The 17,170-nt window shown below is 52.3% G+C and overlaps 1 protein-coding gene across 1 annotated transcript in view; it reads left to right on the forward strand.

Moving 5' to 3' along the window:
• NOTCH1 (notch receptor 1) overlaps positions 1-17,170 on the forward strand; it is a 79,509-nt gene that overhangs the window by 44,286 nt on the left and 18,053 nt on the right. Inside the window, 13 exon segments of the mRNA XM_007060998.4 lie at positions 4,787-4,909; positions 5,197-5,430; positions 5,981-6,136; positions 6,336-6,467; positions 6,470-6,520; positions 7,804-7,874; positions 7,876-7,918; positions 9,601-9,714; positions 12,238-12,471; positions 12,912-13,022; positions 14,562-14,754; positions 15,396-15,541; positions 15,957-16,070. Coding sequence (XP_007061060.2) covers positions 4,787-4,909; positions 5,197-5,430; positions 5,981-6,136; positions 6,336-6,467; positions 6,470-6,520; positions 7,804-7,874; positions 7,876-7,918; positions 9,601-9,714; positions 12,238-12,471; positions 12,912-13,022; positions 14,562-14,754; positions 15,396-15,541; positions 15,957-16,070 — 1,722 coding nt within the window.

Consider the following 17,170-nt stretch of genomic DNA (forward strand, 5'->3'; position numbering starts at 1 on the left):
CAGATGGAATGAAATTTACCAACTTCCTGCCTGTCAGCAGCCTGCCCCCAAGAAGGAGCTGCAGTTAGGCCGGGCCCTTTGCCGAGGAGGCTGAACAGTAGGAGAGCTTTGTTTTCAGGAGGATCAGTCTGGTTTCTCATCCAAACCGGCCTCCTCCACCTGTCTCAGGCAGATGCAGCGAGAGGAAGCATCTGCCCAGTCACCCTGCCGTTGGAAAGACGCTATCGGCTGTGTTAAGCTGCCTGGGAAATCTCTGTGCGGTGAAGAGGGCTCGAGAATTTTTAATCTCCTCTTTTCACAGATAAACCATGATAGGGTGGCTACTTTGGGTGTGAAGATGACATAGTGGTTAGAGTGGGAGACTTGTGTTGAGGCTTCCCCTACTTCTCTTCCCAGCCCCTTGCGGGAGTCACACTTAGTGGTTAGAGCAGGGAGTGCGCTATCAAGACCTCCTGGGTTCTGTCCCTATTTCTGCCATTGACTTGCTTTGTGGCCTCTCTGTGCCTCAGTTTCCTTCTCTGTAAAATGGGAATTATGATATTTGTACAGCAACAGGGGAATTACCCGAGTAGATCAGACCCCAAATGCGTTTAAGCCAGTGTCCTGTCTCTGACAGTGACCAGCACCAGCTGCTTCAGAGAAAGGTGTAAGAACCCTCCAGAAGGCAGATGTGGGATAATCTGCCCTTGGCATAGCTCTCATCCTGATCTCTAATAGTTACATTAGTTTTAGCCCTGGAGCATGAGGTTCAGTATCCCTTCCACAATGTACTACTTCCCTGCCCAGCTTCCCAGGGCTGTCGTGAGGCCCCTGTCATCCGTGTTTGTCAAACAAGAGATGACCTAAAACGACAGAGCTATAGATGAGCTGCCTGTGACTTAGAACAGCAGCGCTTTCTCCTGGGCCAGATAAGTGAATGAACTTCCGAAGCTGACGAGAGCTGGGAGCGAGTTCTGATAGGCGTCACCTGCAGGGGTCAGGAACACCCACCAGAAGTTAGCAGTTAACTGGTGGCTGCTTGGAAGGATGGCCATTTTAGCTCAGTATGGGTTATTGTGACAGAGAAGCCAGCCCTCCAAGTGAGGGGAGAGGGCTTGTGGTGCCCTGCTGGCCCTCTCAGAACTGGAAAGGAAGTCTAGCTCTGACTAGCCAGCTTCCTGCAAGAAACAATGCCTTGTGCATTAGTGAAATGTCATCTCAGAGAGATTTCAGAGTAGCAGCCGTGTTAGTCCGTATTCGCAAAAAGAAAAGGAGTACTTGTGGCACCTTAGAGACAAACAAATTTATTTGAGCATAAGCTTTTGTGAGCTACAGCTCACTTCATCGGATGACGTGAGCTCACAAAAGCTTATGCTCAAATAAATTTGTTAATCTCAGAGAGAGAATCTCTACTGCAAGGGGGATGGGTGAGGAAAGCATTAGCTCTTTGGCACCCAGCTGTGACTGAAGGGAACTGCTTCCTAGGGGTTTGAGTGCACCCTTTATTGGTTTGCCTCCCATGAAGTCCAATGGCCAAATATTAACATGCAAAATAACCTTGGAGCTATTGAATGCTCTGGTAACTTCTCTATTTGAGGCTGATCCTGCCAGGTGCCAAGCTCCATTGAGACCCTTCAGCACCTCGCAAGGATCAGGCCAGCCGAGGCATGTGTCTTGTGAAGTAAACACTGTATCAGATTATTCTGGCCAAGGCATAAAAGACTGAGGGCCATTTCTCATGATAAGATACTCATTGATGTGCTGGTCTGTAGGTCAGCACATTTTAAAACAATACCCTCTTTTAATTTCAAAAGAGTCTGTCTGTTCAGAGTCTTTTACAGCCGAGCTAATCTAATCTGTGTTATCATGCCTTTGCCTTAGTACCTAACCCTGAATTTAAAGTAATTGCAGCACTAATTACTCATTCGGATGGTTCAAAATCAGTTAATCCTGGTATCTAGGACGTTACAAGTTATTGCCATTCATGCTCAGATCTGCAGCTTAAAAGCTAGGAATGAATCAACATTATCTGCTTTGGACTTCTACCAGCAATCATAAATAACTGTTATTGCTTTTCATTCACTATGGGGCTGATGTTTGTGGGAGGAGAACAAGGCAGTCATTTAGAGAGAGGCTCAGGACATGGCTGGGACGCAGGTACTCGTGGGTTCTAATCCTGCCTCTGACCTGCCGTGGGCAACTCACATAAAGTCTCTGTGTCTGGTTGTTTATCTGTAAAATGGGGACAATGTTACTAAATCTACTTCTCTGGTGTTGGGTGGAATATGAGGGGCCTGATTCCAGTGGGAGCTGCAGGTGCTCAGCACTGTGGAAAATCAGGCCCTTTAAAAGTGTTGAAGGTATGTCCTGGGGTCAAGGACCCTGCTAAGTGGAAGGGTCGCAGAGATCCGGGCCTGAGCCTGGAAGTCTACACTGCAATTAAACAGCCCTGCAGCGAGCCCAAGTCAGCTGGCGTTGGCCAGCCGAGGGTGTCTAACTGCAGTGTAGACGTACTGTAAGGAGTGGAAATAAAACCAAAGCCTTGGGTCCGGGAGACCTGGATCTTCTTTGTTACCCAATATTATCCAGAATATTTTGGGGACAGCCAAAACATTTGGGTGAGCTGGAGAGGCCAGGATCACATGAGGGGATGCTACAGGGCTGTGTTCACCTGGGGCCGTGTTGTGTTTACGTCTCATTAATGCTCCAGGGTCCCCATCCTGTGATGTTTGCAAGCATCACAGCCTGGCTTATCCACTCTTGCAGCCAACTGAGTGGCATGTGTTTCAGGGAACGTCTGTAGTGATGTCCTGTGGGGGGGACTGCAGCTTACGGGCCTATGCCCCCGCTAGCTGTAAAGTAGCTAAGGATTTTGGAGCTGTGAAGCTGCAGCAGCTCAAGCTTCAGCATGCATGACCTATACCCGCCCAGAACCATTGCTTGCACAGCTAGCTTGTGTTGCTCCCGTAGGTGAGCTGTCCAGATTAAAGCTAGCTCGGCTGTGTCTACATGAGCTGCAGCTGCTCCTGCCCCCGTAATTGCAGTGTAGGTATAACCCTCCTGGTCTCTGCAGCGTAGCCATCTGGACACACAGTTAATTTCAGTAGTTTCTATAGTTAGTTGTGTCTGGTTTCAACTAGTGGCTGACTAGGTGAGCACAGAGCTGAACAAACAGCTTGGTGAGCGGCGATTTCATTACACCTGCAGTGTAGCCCCAAACCAGCCATAGCTTCAGTCTAGCCTGGGTCTGCTGCATGTTCTTTTCGGCAGGCTGGCCGAGCTGCTGTAGAGGAGCCAGTCTGTGGTACACAGTGTTTACAGTAAATACATCACTTAACCCTGTAACAAGGACAGTTTAAAATGTTAACAAGCAGGGGAGGGGAGGGGGCCCTGCTTGACAGATCTGCTGATAAGATCCTGGCCTCTTTGTGTTTGTTCCGCCCATCTTGGGGAGCTGGGAAAGGTCAAAAGCTATTCAGTTGCCCTGTGTGTCATGCTCTGGGATGAAGATAATTTAAAAAAGCCCTAGCCTGACGGTGCAAAGAAGAGTGCTGGGATTTCGGTAGCATTGGAAGCCTTGATTCATGTTGCAAGAGTCCTAGTGGTGAAGAATTTTCCCTGGGAGGAAATACTGGCTATTAGCCTCATTAAATGGGCTATTAAAATGCAGTGATTCAGAGCCCAATTCTGCAGCCCCTTCTGTGAGTGATCCTTGATCACGTGGCGTGCCGTGAAGTCAGCAGGCTGCACTCATGAGTGAGGGGTGTGCAAAGCGAGGCCACCGCCTATTCCCTGTGAAGAATCAAGGTCCTCATTTTCAGAGGTGCCAGGGAGCTGCCACTTCCGCTGAAGCCAGCGGGAGCTGCGAGTGCTCTGCGCCTCTGAAGAACAGACCCTGTCCTGTGAAACAACAAGTGGGAGGAACCTGGCTGCTGCCTCCAAGATTCCTGCAGTGCCAGAGCGAGATTTCTTCATTCGAATGAACCTGCAGCTCATAAATAAGTCTGCAGAGGGGAATGGAGGTGAACCTGTGCGGCTTTCTTCAAAGCCAAGGGTGAAGAGCTGCCACAAACAGTCGGTGCACGTTAATTAGTAACCTGCCACAGGTTGGGCTTGCTGTGTGGCTCGGAATGAAAAGTTGTTTTGTTGCTTGTTCGTTATTGCACAAGTCCGGGGGAGGAGACTTCTCACTAACCAGCAGCGATGAGGCTTTCCAGCTAACATCTGTGTCCCCGAAGCAGTGACATACAGCTTAGCGCTGCATTAGGGAGCAGACAGAGTCCCCACCTGACACATCCCTGCTACAAATGCTGCAATAAACAAAGCCCAGGTGGTTACTGAAGCCTGACTGAAAATCAGGAATGGAAGAGAAAACGTTGGCCTGATTCTGGTCTCATGCCATTAAAATTAGTCTTCGGAATAAAGGCTTGCAGGATTGGCCCAGAGTGTCGCACTGAAGCTGTGTATCCTAGAGGTGAAGCATGCAGCAGTTTGTTGCAGTATGGTCCCAGGGGAAGGGGAACGGGGAGTCAGAGAGGAAGGAGGGCATTTTGTTCAGCTGGGAACAGAGCCGGAGCTGAACCCAAACCCTGCAGCCAGACACCCCCGGTCTTTGGCATAGGTCACATTGGATGGAGGCAGCTGGTACCTACCTCAGCACCTGCATCCTGCTGTGGATAGCCAAGCCTATTCCTGGGGTGCGGGAGATCAAGCTCCAGTTAGCTCTGTGGCGTTCCGGAGGCCGGGCCAGGTTGTTTGCCCCCATTGCCAAGAGCAGAGAGTAGACCTAGATGTTTCCTTTCCCCAGGTTTTGCTGGTCAGAACTGCGAGGACAACATTGATGACTGTCCAGGGAACAACTGCAAGAATGGAGGTACCTGTGTGGATGGAGTTAACACCTACAACTGCCAGTGCCTTCCTGAGTGGACAGGTAAAGCTGGGACTGTGGAGAGAGCGTGGGGGACTGGGTGTGTGAGCTTACGGACCAGGGACTGCAGACAGATCATGCTGCAGATGAAGCAGGTAGCAAAAGGTCCATTGACTGAATTGGGAGCAGATGCGGGGCAGATGTTACTGCCAGTACCTATCTCACTGTGCAGGGCTGTACATGGGGCGGGGGAGGCAGGAGATTCCTTCCTGACCACTGTGGAGAGACCAGCTCATGCCCTGAAGCATGAGAGTTGGGTTCACTCACTATGATATTCCTCCCCATTGCAGGCCAGTATTGCACTGAAGATGTTGATGAGTGCCAGCTCATGCCGAATGCCTGCCAGAATGGAGGAACGTGCCACAACAACCACGGTGGCTACAACTGTGTCTGCGTCAACGGCTGGACTGGCGAGGACTGCAGTGAGAACATTGACGACTGCGCTATGGCTGCCTGCTTCCAGGGTGCTACCTGCCATGACCGGGTGGCCTCTTTCTACTGCGAGTGCCCACATGGCCGCACAGGTGGGCGATTGCAGGTTTAGTGTGATACATGGGGATGGAGGGAAGTGTGTGCAGCCAGATTAAAGTCCAGTGGTACATTCTGGGGACTATATCCTGCCCTGGCAGTGGAGCTGGCTTGATCTACTAGCTCTCTGTTCTATAATCCTTGGGCCACATTGATCTCTGGCATAACAGCACTGGCGTCAGTGGAGTTACACCAAGGGGAATTTAGCCCTTTGCCTTCACCCAGGATAAAGAGTGAATCGGTCATTGGACTGGGAGTCTGGAGACTGGGGTTCTTTCTCAGCTCTTCCATTGGCCTGCTCTGACCGTGCGCAGGCTATTTCCCCTTTCCGTGTTTCTGTTTCTGCCACCTGTCATCTGTCTAGTCTGTTTAGATTGGGAGCTCTTTGGGGCAGGGACTGTCTCTGACGCTGTGTTTGTACAGCGCCCGGCACAATGGGGTCTGCTCTTGGCTGGGGTCTCTCGGCACTCCGCTCATGCGGAGGTGGGAGATTTGCCTCCACAGCTCTACCCTGACAGGTGTGTGTGCGTGCGCTTTGCTCAATAGGCTTGCTGTGCCACCTGGATGACGCCTGCATCAGTAACCCCTGCAACGAAGGCTCTAACTGCGACACCAACCCTGTCAACGGCAAAGCCATCTGCACCTGCCCCTCAGGCTACACGGGCCCAGCCTGTAACCAAGACATAGACGAGTGCTCTCTAGGTAAACGCAGGGGCTGCCAGCTTTGGGGGTTGTTTCTAAGGAAATGTCAAGGGATCAGGCCCAAGCTGAGTTTTGGTTTAAAAATACATAAATGGGGCGGGGAGGTTGTGTAATGCCCCGTGACCCCCTTGCATCCAGACATTGGGACCATTAGTAGAGACTGCTAGATGATTTTATCAACGGCACTCGTCATTTTTAGGAGCCAATCCTTGTGAGCATGCTGGGAAATGCATCAACACCCAAGGGTCCTTCCAGTGTCAGTGCCTCCAGGGGTATTCGGGCCCCCGCTGTGAGATAGATGTCATGAATGCTCTATCGAATCCGTGCCAGAACGTGCTACCTGCCTGGATCAGATTGGTGAATTCCAGTGTATCTGCATGCCAGGTGAGTAGAAGGGCTGTCACTTTTTTCTCTCTCCTAGACCCTGATCCTGATCTGTGCAGGCAGGTGTGAAAGTAGAATGAATTATATTGAAATTATAATTCATTAAAGAAATGCTACTTGAAGGGTTTGTTGAAATATAGTTGTCAGGAAGAGAAACATTAAGGAGTGTGAGACAATGGGTCCTCAAACTAATTAACTTAGAGCTCCCACTGAGCTAGGAGATTGGTAAACGTTAGTATGCAAATAAGATATGTATGTATATTTGTCAGTTTCTGCTTCCTTTTGTCTCTTATGTTAAATTGGCTTTAGCTTATTTGTATAAATAAGTTAGCTTGAGCCTCAGAGAGGGGCTCACATATCTGGGTGCATTGGCAAAGCGCTTTGCTAATAAACAGAGTCATAATTTGTCACAGGAGACTTGGTCCTGGGGGGGAGCATGGTTTACTTTGAGAGGACACCGTGGGGCATGCAGATCTGATGTCAGGATTGTGGACACCACTTAGCAATGAGCGATTACTTTGTGTGGAAGTGTGATTTATTTGTAACCTTACCATCAGTGTTTTTGAAACCTTGTAGGAACAATGACAAGGGAGGTTCCTTGGGCAGGGGAAATCCTGCTGTGGGGCATTTAAAAACCCTCCAGCTGGAAGACCTATAACTAAATCTCAGAGCCCACAGGCCCAGCCCGGCTGCCCCTGACATCAGCAAGCTGAGCCCCTAAGGCCATTTTCAGTCGGTGGAGAGACCTCCAGTGACAATCAGTGGGCTTGAGTCAGAGCTCTGATTTGCAGGGAAGGTCTGTGCAGATGCAGGTGGAGGTGAGAGGCTGAGTTTGGCAGAGAAATGAAGCTTAGGAGAAAATCTGCTGGCAGGGTTTAAATTTCCTTGACGATACTGCGGCAACAGGAATATTGGGGATGGGTGGGGAGACAGAAACCAACGAGGGCGTTGGGTGCACAGAGAATGCAAGATCGGGCCCTTTTTATACAATGCCTCTTACAGACATAGGACTTACCAGGCTGGGGTCCATATCCTGTCTCCGACAGTGACCAGCCCCATGGTGGAGACGTATGGAACACCTTGCCCATAGAGAATGCTTCCTGATGACCCCCATCAGTCGCAGGTTGGCTTTTGCTCTGGAGCATTGCAGGCCACTGTCCCATGCTCCCCAAACACGGCAGGCTCCATCCATGTCTGGCGTCCCTCAGAGCAGGCCTGCAATGCTCCGCATGTGGGTCTTTTGCTGCAAACTCTGAGAGGCACTTTGGATCTCTGACTCACAGGTTACGAGGGTGTTTACTGTGAAATCAACACGGACGAGTGTGCCAGCAGCCCCTGCCTGCACAACGGGAAACTGCATCGATAAGATCAACGAGTTCCACTGCGAGTGCCCCACAGGTACGGGGCGATCGATAGCACTGCCTTCAGCATAAGCCTTTGTAGTGGAAACAAAGTTGGAATTAATCCACCACCCAGAGGCAACGCTGGGCCGATGGATTTCAACCCAGCAGAGTGGGGCAGATCCCTGGAGCTCAGGGAAATAACGCTCCTTTCGTTTGAAGCCTCCTAGCTTTGGCAGCCTGGATATGAGTCTGGAAACTTAAATGTGAGCACCAGGCGCATTCCGGGAAGGGAGGAAGGAGCACCAGTGGGATTTCCCCCCCTAGACCCAGTAAGTGTGTGGGGAGAGCTGGTCTGGGATCCTCTCTCCCACCCAAGAATCCCCAAAGGCCTATGCTGGAGAGATTCTGGCAGATGATTTCAGTGAGCCCCGCAAGGTAGTGAGCTCTGTAAACTGGTGACTGGTGTATATGTCCCACTGCCCTCTGTTGGCTGGACTAAGAGCTGCCCTCCTGTGTGTCATAGGCCCTGTATTGTGAAGAGATTCTCCTTTAGCTCCAGAGATGGGGGCACATGCCTCAAAGCGCAACGGTGTGCAGTGCAGTGATAGTCACAAAGGCCTGAGTCTCCACAGAAGAACTGGTGTAAATCAGCATCTCTCCATTGCAATCTATGGAGCGCAACTGATTTATCCCAGAGCAGCATCTGGCTCTTTTCTGGTGCGAGGCCCAATTGGCCAGGTGAAAGAAGGGGCACAGAGGTTCTCTTCACGGCAGCCCCAGCCCTTTCCTTCTGTGGAGCCAAATCCTGACTGGAGCTGAGCGCCCACAAATCCCAGGCACTTCAGCCGGAGCACAGCTCTTCTCGGGCTCAGGGCCTTGTGGGTGGGAAGATGCAGCGCAGCCCACTGGCATTCAACAGGAGAGCCGAGCAGGGCCTGCCCAGCCAGCGGGAGAGAGGAGCGAGGATTAAAAAGCCCAACTTTGCACTTGAAAAGGCCCCAGTGTGGGGAGGAGGGGCGGCTGGGCAGAGGGGCCGCGCTGGCGGGTTTGAATAAGGTGTCAAAGTCAGGGGGTAGAGCAGAGAATGGGGAGACGGTTAATCTGTGAAAGGAGGTTTTGAAGTTCAGAGCCTTCGCTCCTCTAGAGATGTAAATACGATGTGCTCAATACTGGGTCACAGCCCCCCATCCAGCCATCACCATGGAAACCCCAGCCCAGTCTGGAAAATGTCGTCTCCTGCAAGGGAGCAAGGGTTCCCCCGGCCTCATGTGTGGGGCTGGGAAATACTCTGATGAGCTGGGGCGGTGGAGGGGGCAAACCACTGGTGGAATCTGCTAGCTGGAGCTGCCTGTCTGTTTGCCATGGCCGAGCCCAAGGGCTGCTCGCCTTCTGCCCCCTCCCCCTTGCTGGTGTTAGGAGCCATTGTCCCAGACTTGCTGGGAGTAAGCGCCCCGGTTAAGGGGCGAGGGTAGAGAGGCAGTGGGTGGGGAACAAGTTAATCCAGGTTGCGTCTGGGCTGTTGGGGTGAAGCCACGGGTTCTTCATTCCCCTGCTCTACCCGCCACCTCCAGCCCAGTGCAGACCTCTCAACACCCGCAGCCCCATTAGTCCCATTCTTTCGGAAGCCGGTAGGTTTTGAGACGGCCCCTGAAATGCTCCCAAGCAGCCAGTGCTCGTCCCAGCGCTGGCCTTGCCGGGGCAGTGCGAAACCAGCGTTCTCTCTGTATTCTCTTCCAGGCTTTAACGGGCACCTGTGTCAATACGACATCGACGAGTGCGCCAGCACGCCGTGCAAGAACGGGGCTAAGTGCATAGACGGCCCCAACACCTACACCTGCGAGTGCACAGAAGGTGGGGAGACCTTTAGCTGACCAGTCACAATGGGGTGCGGGAGTGTTGTCTGGCAGCTAGAACAGGGGGAGGCTGGGAACTGGGACTCCTGGGTCCTCTTCCTGCCTCTGCCATGGATTTGCTGAGAGATCCTGGATAAGTCACCCTTTGCCTTGGTTTCTGCCTCTGTAAAATGGTAAGAATATTTAATGCTGAAGCGTTAATCAGGGACCGATCCTGTTCCTGGTGGGGAGTTATGTGCTTGAATGCCACGGCAGCAGGATCGAGTTCTGGAAGCTTGTCAAGGGTTTTGAGCTGCTTGGGCAAAAGGTGCTATAGAAGGGCAGCATCTAGAAATAATGGGCCAGATTCCTGGAGTCAATGGATATCGGAACTGATTTAGTGCTGTGTTTAGACTGTAGGAGCTTCGGGGAAGGGACTGTCTCTCGCTGTGTGTCTGTGCAGCGCCCGGCACAAGGGGGCCCTGCTCTCGGTCAGTGCAGGGACTGGATCTCACTGTGTGTCCGTGTAGCGCTTGGCACAACGGGGCCCTGATCTCGGTCAGGGTCTGTTGGAACTGCCATTATACCAATAATGAACCCTACATATAATCCCACCTGCCTGGGACTTGTTGTTTGGGGCCTGTCCTCTTCCCCGTCTCTACTCCCAGCCTCCACGGCAAACGCTAGTAAGACAGAGAAGGAGGGAAATAAAGCAGCCTCTATTGTCCAAACAAGGTGCAAGGCTCTGTGGGTTTGATGAGTGAAACCTAAGGCATGACTGGCCCAGACGATGACATGAGCCGCAGTGGCGAACAGTGGCTCTTTTGTGGAGCAGCTCCCGCCAGAAATCTTCCAGCTGAATGGCCTCTAATTAGTGCATTGCTAATGCCAAGCCCCGATGAAAAGCTGCTATGTGGGTTTCATGGAGGATAGTCAAAGCTGCACTTTGTCCTCCACGCCCCCGCCCCCCACTTCTGGGAGCGGAGTAGGGCCAGATAATGGCGAGAGCGTTATCATCTATGGGTGTGTGCGCCCCTTCCCCCCTCGGATTCCATGACAAACGCACGGAGGGGCCGGCAAGCGAGTGAGGCACCGGCTCCTGCGCGGAGCCAGCTTAATGATGATCATTGTGCATCACCGGGACAAAGCCCAGCGCTCCTGGCTCTGAAAGACCCTTTCGTTTGAGTGCGGGGGAGACGCTTTTGTTCTGTGCGCTCTGGCCACGTTCTTAAGCAAAGCCCCATTGACTCCTCCGGGCTTGTGCTCTCGCTGCGCTGGGGGAGCTTGGCAGGGGAGGACGGTTATTAATTAGGGGGAGGGGGTAGCAGTTGCAAGGCTGATAGAGATAGGCAGGCTCTCCATGCAGCTTGGCATCTTGGGGCCCAGTTCCCCAAGGGAGGCTTCCACTCCCACTGAAAGCTAAGGGAGTGTGAAGCGTGGGATTGGGCACCTGGGTCCTTATGCTAGAAGAGGCCAAGGAACCGCTCTCAAATGGAAAGGGGGAAGGAACAATTGCCTAGTGGTTACAGCATTAGCCCGGGAGTCAGGAGACCCAAGTTCAAGTCCCTGCTCTGCCACAGACTCCCAACATGACTGCTCTGTGCCTCAGTTTCCCTTCTGCACAATGGGAATAATAGCACGGCCCTGCTGCCTAGAGAGGCTACATGCAGTGATGTTTGTGAGGTGTGCAGATACTGCAGCGACAGGGGCTTGACAAGATAGAAACGCTGGGATCAGACAAGAGCCTAGGTAGATAAAAACGCTGTGACTGCATTCAAGAGCAACTCATGCCCACTGTCCAGTTCACCCAGAGGCTGGATACAATGGTGCCACCTCCCCCCATCTAACTATTTGCAAACCCATTCTCACATAAGGGGGCTACCTCCGAAGCAGGTTGTGAATCTCTGCAGCCTGCAATTCACCCACTCTCCCTTCGGCCTGGCTCTATTTCCAGGTTCTTTAGACTGGACAAATGTTCCCTGCAGAGCGGCTGGCGTGACAGATCAGGCAGGATTGGGACCAGGGCTCTCCCATGAAGCCGGCGACTGTAGGCACACATGAGCCATACAGGCTGGCTCTGTGGCATAGTGGCAGTGCTTTAGCTGATCGCTGTGGGGAATACCTTGGTCCCAGCCCATTTGACCCTGGGGGCGGCGGGGGGGGAAGGGATGAGCCAGTGTGTAGTCTGACTCTGCTGTGGTATCTCCAGAGGCTATGTCAGTGGGCACAGGACAACGCGCTATCTGGGCACGTTCGGGTGGAAGTGGAATGGCTGTGAGGTTGTCTGTGGATGGCTGAAGGAAAAATGGTACTCCTTAGGACTTAGATTCTCTCTCTGTTCCCTCCCCTTTCCCCTAGCTGCTTGGGGAGGGGAGCCATGGGCATGATGGGTCTGCTCTGAAGGGATTCTGAGCATTGCAGCTCTCCATAGGGAGTGGCACATGCTTTGCGCCTCTCAGGACCAGGCCCTGCATTAGGAGAGGCAAGTGCATGACGCGAGGCTCCCGCTCTGGCTTGACTGTTGGCTTCTTCCCCGTGCCAGGATTTGCAGGTGCTCACTGCGAAATCGACAAAAACGAATGTGACCCTGACCCGTGCCACTACGGGACCTGCAGAGACGGCATCGCTGCCTTCACCTGTCTCTGCCAGCCTGGCTACACGGGCCACCTCTGTGACATCAACATCAACGAGTGCCAGAGCCAGCCATGCAAAAATGGAGGGACCTGCCAGGACAGGAACAACGCCTACAACTGCCTTTGCCTCAAAGGCACCACAGGTAAGGAGGAGTCACCCGTCTGGGGCTCTGTTTTAGCAGCGAACAGGGCAGTCCGGGCTCTGGCAGGACTCCAGTTATCTGTCCATGAGTGGTGGGGGGGGATGTGATCCGTTGAGGTGAGTGTGAACGTTTGGGTCATGGAAACAAAACCAGGGGATGTGGAGCTAATTTACGCTCTTGCTTTGTCTCCCAGAGCCTGGATGATCATAGGAAACCCACAGGCCTTTCCCATAAAGAGGGCAAGTTCTCGGGGCTTGACTGTCTATTTTAGAACCACCTCCACACCTGAGGGTGTGGAAAGAGTTTTCAAAGGAGGACTTTTTTCAGGGGGGAAGAGTGCCTCAGTTCCCCACCCCCATTATCCGTCTCTTCTGACTATATTTGGTCTTGTCAGTGAGGCCTGAGGCCTGTAAACTTCTCGTAACATTTTCCTCTTCAAGGGCCTAACTGTGAAATCAATCTGGATGACTGTGCTAGCAACCCGTGTGACTATGGCAAGTGCCTAGACAAGATCAATGGCTATGAATGTACCTGCGAGCCAGGATACACAGGTGAGAGCTGTCGCTGGCCACTGGAGAAAGGGCCGGGGACAGGATGGAGTGGGGAGCTCGCTATGATCGTAGGGTGAGATTTTCCCACCCAGGTTTAATCAAGCCCTCTGATTTGCAAGCTCAGTCGGGTATTTAGATGTCTGAATACCCTAAATCCCACCCACAAACTTTGAATGCAGAGCCAGAGGCCAGTGGCTGGGACTTTGGGGCCTGCAGAGTCCCTCCCCTGACTCTGAGGCTGGGTGCAAAGAGGAGGTAATGGCAGAAGAGGTTATGAAATGATGGATTATTCTTTCTATTATGATAGGACCTAGAGCCATAATCAGGGATTAAGGCCCCATTGCGCTAGGCGTTGTACGCCCATATAATAAAAAAGTTCCTGCCCCAGAGAGCTGCCATCTCTACATTGGGCAGGAGATGAGTGCACATCAGAAGACACATTTATTTAGAGAATTTACCATGATTTAACCTCACTGTGCAGAGTGAGGCAGCTGCCCTGCTGCTGTGCATTCTGCAGCGGGAGAGAGATGTGGGCCACAATTTCGGAAGTGGCTGGAGATCCTGGATGTCTCCATTCCTAGGGCCCCAATTCGAGACTCTCCCTGAGCACCCGCCCTCAGAAAAATCTGGTCCTTTGGAAGAGAGCCGGCCCCATCAGCTGGTCTCCAGTTGGGCCCCAAAGTCTCTGATCACCTTGGAAATTGTAGCCTTCGCTGCCAGTCTCCATCAGCCTGTCTCAGGGGCTCCATGCTTAGCCTAGCCCAGGCTCTAGCTGCATCTGAAGCCTGCCTGGGACACTAGTGTAGACCCTGTCCCTGCCTCCTCGCCACAGCATCTGCTGGTCTATGAAACAAGCTATTCGCTCTCCCTAAGGGAGGCTGGGGCTCCTGCTGGCTCGGGTGGGTGACTTAGCTGAGTCCAATAATAGAGAGAGTCGAAAGCCGGTGATTAGGCTCCCGCACCATCAAATCCCATGGGTATCGGGTTGCTGCCTCGTCTAACTGGTTTGTTTGATTGCCGCTGGAAAATGTGTACGTCCTTTGATACGCATAGACCCCGGCTGGCTCCCTGCTCACCCGCAGTGGGGGAGGTAGCCTTGCAGAGCCTCTCTGCCCTATGCCTGCTGCCAGGGGCTTTGAATAGGGCCTTTCTTTGCCAAGCTGCCAGCAGGTAGGGTTACAGGCTGAGATTGCTCCCCTTCATTGTTTCCTCCTGCAGCCAAAGTAATGTCAGGGATGGCCTCGTTCCCAACAACTGTATTTAATTAAGAAGAGGCAAGCCAGCCACTGCTAAGTCACATTCCACTAAAGAGGAGTCATGCTGGTGGTTATGTGCATGTACCTTTAGAACCAGCACTGCTTGGAGACTCCGTCCTACCGGCCTTTATGCAGGCTGGGTGTCCATTGCACTCAGTGTGAGTCTTGCCTACCTGCCCTGAGACCCCTTTTATTATTACTCCCCTGATGAGACAGGTGAGAGTTCCCAGGATGCCTCGCATACTTCACGGAGGTGATGCTTTTTGGCTCTTCCCCCTCCTAGGGAGAATGTGCAACATCAACATCGACGAGTGTGCCGGCAACCCGTGCCACAATGGCGGAACCTGTAAGGACGGCATCAATGGCTTCACGTGCATCTGCCCCGAGGGATACCACGATCCCATGTGTGTGCTGGAAGTGAATGAGTGTAACAGCAACCCCTGCATCCATGGGAAATGCAATGACGGACTCAATGGGTAGGTTTTCAGGAAGCCAACAGCATGTATCTGTCCACGCAGCTCTGTTAATGCACCTTCCAAATTCCAGCAGCACCCTTCGCTATTTCAATTTTGGGCCCCAGCACAGCTTTGCCACGACACCCAAATCTTGCTCCGCAGCCCTCCTGCTATTCCAGAGAGAGGCTCCCACATACAGCTCTGTCAATGCGCCCTGTTGCCGGTGTACATGGCTAGCTGTAGGTGCAGCCCCTGGCTTCCACTGAGCAAAGACTGCCTAGCGTCCTGAATTGCCATGGTGGTTTGGGGACTTGTAGAAACCCAGATTTGAACTGGAGATTCCAGGTGTGAAGAGCTGTAGTGTGTCGTCTCCCGCCCCCGTTCCCCCCCCCCCCCCCCCAAAACGAGATCTAGCATTTGACTTAATGCGGGTCTCTTACAATTCTGGAATCCTGCAGTCCTATCAAGGAGCCTCTAAAGCGCCGGTTCTCCAACTGCTCAGTCATCCAGGACTAGCTGCGAGCTCTTTTCTCTGCTTCAGTGTGGCTGGGAGCTTGTGCTTCAAATAAGTTCTGACGGTTACAAAATAAGGGTTGATTGAAGGGGTTGGGGGGATGAGTACAACTGGACTCTCTGCTTTATATTTTTCTTTCTGACAAAAGCTACAGGTGTGATTGTGACCCAGGCTGGAGCGGGACAAACTGCGACATCAACAACAACGAGTGTGAATCGAATCCTTGCATGAATGGGGGCACCTGCAAGGATATGACCAGCGGATACATCTGTACCTGCCGGGAGGGATTCAGCGGTAAGGACTGTCGCTACTTTCTTATGGCTGAGTGGCGGGAGCTTTGCTGCTGTGGATAGTTCTGGGTGAATTTATTGTCATGGAACACAAACTGGGCATCTATGGGAAAGGCAACAATGGATGGGTCAGCACTGGGCTTTGAATCTGGGACCTTCTGCACTAAAAGTGCTGACTGCCACAACTTCAGCTAAAGGAGATACTCCTCTAGCTGGTAACAGTAGTAAACTCTTAACCTCTTATCTGGACTGGCCTCTAGAGGTAACCAGTGGGTTCTGTGTGCATCATTGCCTCATTCATCCCGTCCTCCTGTCCTTCTCTCTGGCTTTCCCATCATACCATTCCTCTTGAGCCAGAGGAAACCACCATCATGGTCTGCACCGAGTTTGCTGATGTGTGTTTGGTTCTTCTAACTCAGGGCCCAACTGCCAGACCAATATCAATGAATGTGCTTCCAACCCTTGCCTGAATCAGGGAACCTGCATAGATGATGTAGCCGGCTACAAATGCAACTGTCTCCTGCCGTATACAGGTAAGAGAGCAGCCTGTACTGAAAGTTACACTGCAGCAGAACTGCTGCATGGGCTTTCGGGTCCTGCATCCTTTCCTCAAGAGAGATCAGCCCTGAAAGGAGATTCACTGAGCAGCACAGCACCCTCCCTTCTCAGACAGTACCACACCAGTACCTCCGCAGGAGAGTTTTGCTATTGACTTCAGTGGGAGCAAGGTCTAGCCCATAATTCATAAAATACCCGTCTCCCTCCCTGTTGTGCACACGCCATGAGCCATATCCTCAGCCAGTGTAAGCCGAAGAGGCAACGCTGACTTCCTTGGAGCTTTGCCAACTTACATGAGCTGAGGATCTGGGACTGCGTACAGGACGCTATGGGGCGACCCGGGCAGTGTTTTGGCACAGCCAAACCTTAGAAAAGGAAACTCCAAGGAGCTTTCGGAAGCGGCAGGGCAGGATTTTGAACTTGTGCTTCGTCCCTGCCCCTTTCCGATGAATACAGAAGTGAAGATGTGGTTTGTGGGCGCTGGGCTCCCATACTCCTCCTCGTCCGGCACTGGATTATTAAGGACAGCATGTCGTGTCTCCTCTGCTTTCAGCCCTGTCCCCCGTTCAGGGTCTGTTTTGGGAACAACTCTGTTTACCCACTGACGCTCCTTTTGGAAAAATACGCAGCAGGTCGGGGTGCATAACCGGCTGTGGATTCCGTAGGGGGAGGAATTTCTGCTGACCTGATTCCTGTTTGCCAGTTTCCTGCTTCCTCTTGCACAAAATGGCAACATGTGCACAATTGTAGGAAGCCATGACTAGTTTCCTGTCTTCGCCAGTACCCATGGAAACCAATGGGGGGAGGAGGAGAGTGGAAGGCTCTGGAAAATAGCAAAGGCCAACTTAGAAGATAACGGCTGACAAGGAAGATAACATTTTGGAGGGAATTTAGCCCTTGGCTAGTGTGTAAACAGGAAAAACGACCATTCAGGGGCATTTGAAAGCCCTCCTTCCAAAACTGCACTTTCCTGTCAAATAAAGGCTCGGTTTTGGATTGTCTCCATAGTTTTAATCTGAAAGGTGGGTGCCCAGGCTGTCTCCGGACTGGGAACTGGGACCAAGTAAAACCATTC

Source organism: Chelonia mydas, chromosome 16 (genome assembly GCF_015237465.2).
Source record: "Chelonia mydas isolate rCheMyd1 chromosome 16, rCheMyd1.pri.v2, whole genome shotgun sequence".
Taxonomy (NCBI): Eukaryota; Metazoa; Chordata; order Testudines; family Cheloniidae; genus Chelonia; species Chelonia mydas.